Genomic DNA, 4,056 nt, shown 5'->3' with positions numbered 1-4,056 from the left:
CACTCTGGCTTTGTTCCTGTCTCTCTGTCCATATTGTTTGTCATAGGTTGTTTGCCAAATTTTGTTGTTGCTTCATTTTATTGATCATGTTTAGTTATGTGTTAGGTTTATCTCCCCAACAAGAATAATCAGAGATAATATTCTTTGAAATTTTTCAATGTGCCAGGCTTTGTTTAAGTGCTTTATATGGATTAATGTATTGGATTTTTACAATAATCTTTTGAAATGAAAATTTTATCTCTATTTTACATATGAGAAAACTGAAACTCAGAAAGGTCAAATAACATTCCCAAAGTGGCACAAGTAGTTTGTGGCATGGTCCCGATTTGGAATCTTGGCAGTCTGACACCAAAGCCTGTTTGTTTAAACATGAAATATATTGTCTCTAAAATATAAGCTTCCTGAGGCCAGACATTCTTGAATTCCTGTGAGGGAAACACAGAGTTAAGCATATAAAAAGCTGTCAATATGTATATGGTAAAAAGCTGTTTTATTATTTAAAAATTTGTTTAAAGATCCCTGAGAGATCAAATTATGCCTTTTTCTTTTATATTTTCCTTTGCTGCTCAAGTCATCCTTTCTAACTAACCAAGCAATGAAAGAGAAAACCTTGACTATGACAGAATCCCACCTATAAAACCAGACTTCCTCAGTGAGATTAGTCTTCAGCGGGCTATCCTCAGGGCAAAACAAGACCCAGTGAGACCCCCCAGGTGTTCCACCTCATTTCTGGTAGTCTACGCTTTCCACACCCAGAGCACTTGAGAAATACAGAAGGAGCAAACCTGAGCCAAGGGATTGAGTTTGAGCTCTTGGGCCTCCCCAGTGACCTCCCAAGTCCAGATACTGCTCTTCATGATGTTCCTGGGCAAGTACATCATCACTCTGTTGGGGAATCTGGGCGTGTTCCTTTGGATTCATGTGAGTGCCACCCTGAGTACGCCCATGCACTCCCTTCTGAAAAGCCTGTCCTTCTTGGATATCTGCCAATCTGCTGTCATCCAGATTCTGGTGAACTTCTTGGTCAAGAGGAAGGTGATCTCCTATCTTGGCTGCATGGCTCAGATGTTCTTCTATGCTGGTTTCACCACTGGTGAGTGCTATCTCATTGCTGCAGTGGCCCGTGACTGCTATGCTGCTATTTGGAATCCCTGCTCTACCCTGTCACCATGTCTCCTGGGGTCTGTGTCTCTCTGATTGTAGGCTCCTACAGTGCAGGATTCCTCAATTCTCTTATCTACACCTGGTGTATTTTCAGTCTGAATTTTTATGCGGCTCACCTGGTCACTCATTTCTTCTGCAATGGACTGCCTATCCTGTCTCTGTCTTGTGTGAATACCTCACTGTGTGAGATCCAACTCTTTCTTTTTGCTAGTTTCAACCTTTTGTTCTGTACCCTCATCATCTTGGTTTACTACTTCTTTTTTTTTGTATTTTTCCGAAGCTAGAAATGGGGAGGCAGTCAGACAGACTCCTGCATGCACCCGACCGGGATCCACCCAGCATGCTCACCAGGGGGCAATGCTCTGCCCATCTGGGGGTGTCGCTCTGTTGCGACCAGAGCCATTCTAGCACCTGAGGCAGAGGCCAAGGAGCCATCCCCAGCACTCGGGCCATCTTTGCTCCAATGGAGCCTCGGCTGTGGGAGGGGAAGAGAGAGACAGAGAGGAAGGAGAGGGGGAGGGGTGGAGAAGCAGATGGGCGCTTCTCCTGTGTGCCCTGGCCGGGAATCGAACCCAGGACTTCCACACACCAGGCCAACGCTCTACCACTGAGCCAACCGGCCAGGGCCGGTTTACTACTTCTTAATTCTCATCACCATCCTGAGAATGAACTCAGCCCAGGGCAGGTTCAAGGCCTTTTCTACCTGTGCTTCCCTCCTCACTGCTGTGTGCCTCTTCTACTGCACAACACCTTTTATGTACTTGCGCCCTGTAGGAATATGCTATGAGAATATGCAGAGTTAGAATGACAATTAGAGACAGCAAGATGCCCTAGGGCAAAAGCCCTGAGCAATGACAGTTCAGGGGCCTCTGTGATCCTGTACTGAAACAGCAAAACAGCAGGATAAGATTCAGCAACACAGAAAATGTTTAGGCTCTCAGAACAGAGATTAGAAGTCAGCATATTCCTTGTCCTTTACTTCGCCTGCTGAAAACTTCTGCTACTTGCTTCCTTGAGTTATTTGTACTGGCTAATAAATATCTGAGTAAGGCTAGGGACAGGGCTTCAGGCCTTTGGTCTGCTGACTGGGGCTGTTACATCCCCTGAGACCCTCAGCGTCTCCGGGTAGTTCATTGTCGCTGCAACAGCACCCCAGGTCCAGCTACTCCCTGGCCCAAGACCACACAGTTGCTGTCATCTACATGGTAGTGATCCTAATGCTGAATCCACTTATTTACTCTTTGAGAAACAAGGATGTGAAGGAAGCTTTAAGAAAGATTTGGGGTAGGAAACTAATGGGATGATCTCACCTCATCACCACTTATCTTTAGGAAGCTGAGGGAACTTCATCTTATGTAGTGCTAATTTAAGCACATTCCCATGCTCGCCCAGTGAATACTGGGCCTGTTCTCTGGTCTGCAGGTGCTTCTGCATCAACCTGCCAGTCTGCCACAGAAAAGAGTTGGTGGTGTCATAGAGATTAGAAAGAAGTGAGGAGGGGGCATCCGCTTGTTGCATAATTGGACCTACTGACAAAATTTAGTCGTGCCTTTGTTTAGGTGAGTCATTCATATCTCCATGTTTGTGAATATCTTATTCTATTATTAAAAACAGACATTTATATTCTTTATAATAAACTTTTCCCCTTAACTTCAAAAGTTGATGTAATGTTTCATTGTCTTTGTTGACTTTTTCCTGGCCAAATAGGTCACTTTCAACTGAATGAACTTGGGCAAATTACTTAAGTTTTCTGAGTCACAGATTCTTGGTGTTTGAAATTAAGTACTCAGATATTATAGGTAAATTGTTCAGCATATAATAATCATTTATATGTTCCCTGACCTTTAATTATTTTTTAATTATTTATTTATTTTAGAGAGAGGATAGAGAGAGAAAGAAGTGTGTGGGTAAGAGCAGGAAGCATCAACTCATAGTAGTTGCTTCTCACATGTGCCTTGACTGGGCAAACTCAGGATTTCGAACTGGCGACTTTAGCATTCTAGGTAAAGGCTTTATCCCCTGCAGTACTATAGGTCAGGTCTCATACCTTTTCCTTTATACCAGCACCCCTAGATAGTTCTCACAAAGTGAGAAAGAAGAGAACATATTCTGCCTTTCTCAAAGGCTTATTGTCCCTACTAATGTTCTGTTCTTGGAATTTGTAAGTTGTAATTGAATTAAACTAAACGTTTTAAAATAAAGAGAGTCAGGTAGAGAGAATTCAATCAAGCATGGTAGTCCTAGGCTCTCTGTTATCACTGATAAACTTGAAAAAAATAAACCAGGTATGCTTGGTTAGTCCACTCACAAAGCTCAGTGAATCCATAACTCAGTCAGCAAAGTCTGCCCAACTCTGGAATTCAGTTTCATAAAGAACATTTCCCCACAGATATAATCCATTTAACAATAACACAATAGATACATTGCTATCTGATTATATTTTACTCTTTTTCTAAATTGTTCAGAATCAGAAGGGGAAGAATGGTGCTATATATCGACACATCCACACAAATATCTTGAAACTGAATTTATTCCTGAATTTTAATGGCAATTTCTCCTATATTATGGTTTATTGTTAGCCTTTAATAATTAATGTTGATCATATTTAAGTATACAATTTTGTTTGGGTGCTAATTAGAGATTTTATTAGAGACAGTGTAGTATAGCTGATAAGGATGTGGGCTCTAGAGCCACACTATCTTGGTTCAAATCATGGCTCCATTATTTCCATATGTATAACATTATTTTTTTTTAAGTGAGAGGAGGGGAGATAGTGAGACAGACTCCCACATGTGCCCTGACCGGGATCCACCCCGCAATCCCATCTGGGGATGATTTGTGAGTACCAAGCTATTTTTAGCACCTAAGGCTGTCCTGCTTGGACCAACTGAG

At 42.2% G+C, this 4,056-nt stretch overlaps 1 protein-coding gene across 1 annotated transcript; it reads left to right on the top strand.

Annotated features, from left to right (window-relative positions):
- Nucleotides 1-616: 616 nt before the first annotated feature.
- OR5AU1 (olfactory receptor family 5 subfamily AU member 1) lies at nt 617-2,468 on the top strand. The gene is given in 7 exon segments (XM_066343648.1): nt 617-682; nt 685-751; nt 754-830; nt 832-1,150; nt 1,153-1,408; nt 1,793-1,934; nt 2,313-2,468. Coding segments are annotated over 7 exon segments (1,083 nt in total).
- Nucleotides 2,469-4,056: the final 1,588 nt, after the last annotated feature.

This window comes from Saccopteryx leptura, chromosome 6, assembly GCF_036850995.1.
Source record: "Saccopteryx leptura isolate mSacLep1 chromosome 6, mSacLep1_pri_phased_curated, whole genome shotgun sequence".
NCBI classification, from domain to species: Eukaryota; Metazoa; Chordata; class Mammalia; order Chiroptera; family Emballonuridae; genus Saccopteryx; species Saccopteryx leptura.
This window is presented reverse-complemented; position numbering and strand designations above follow the sequence as displayed.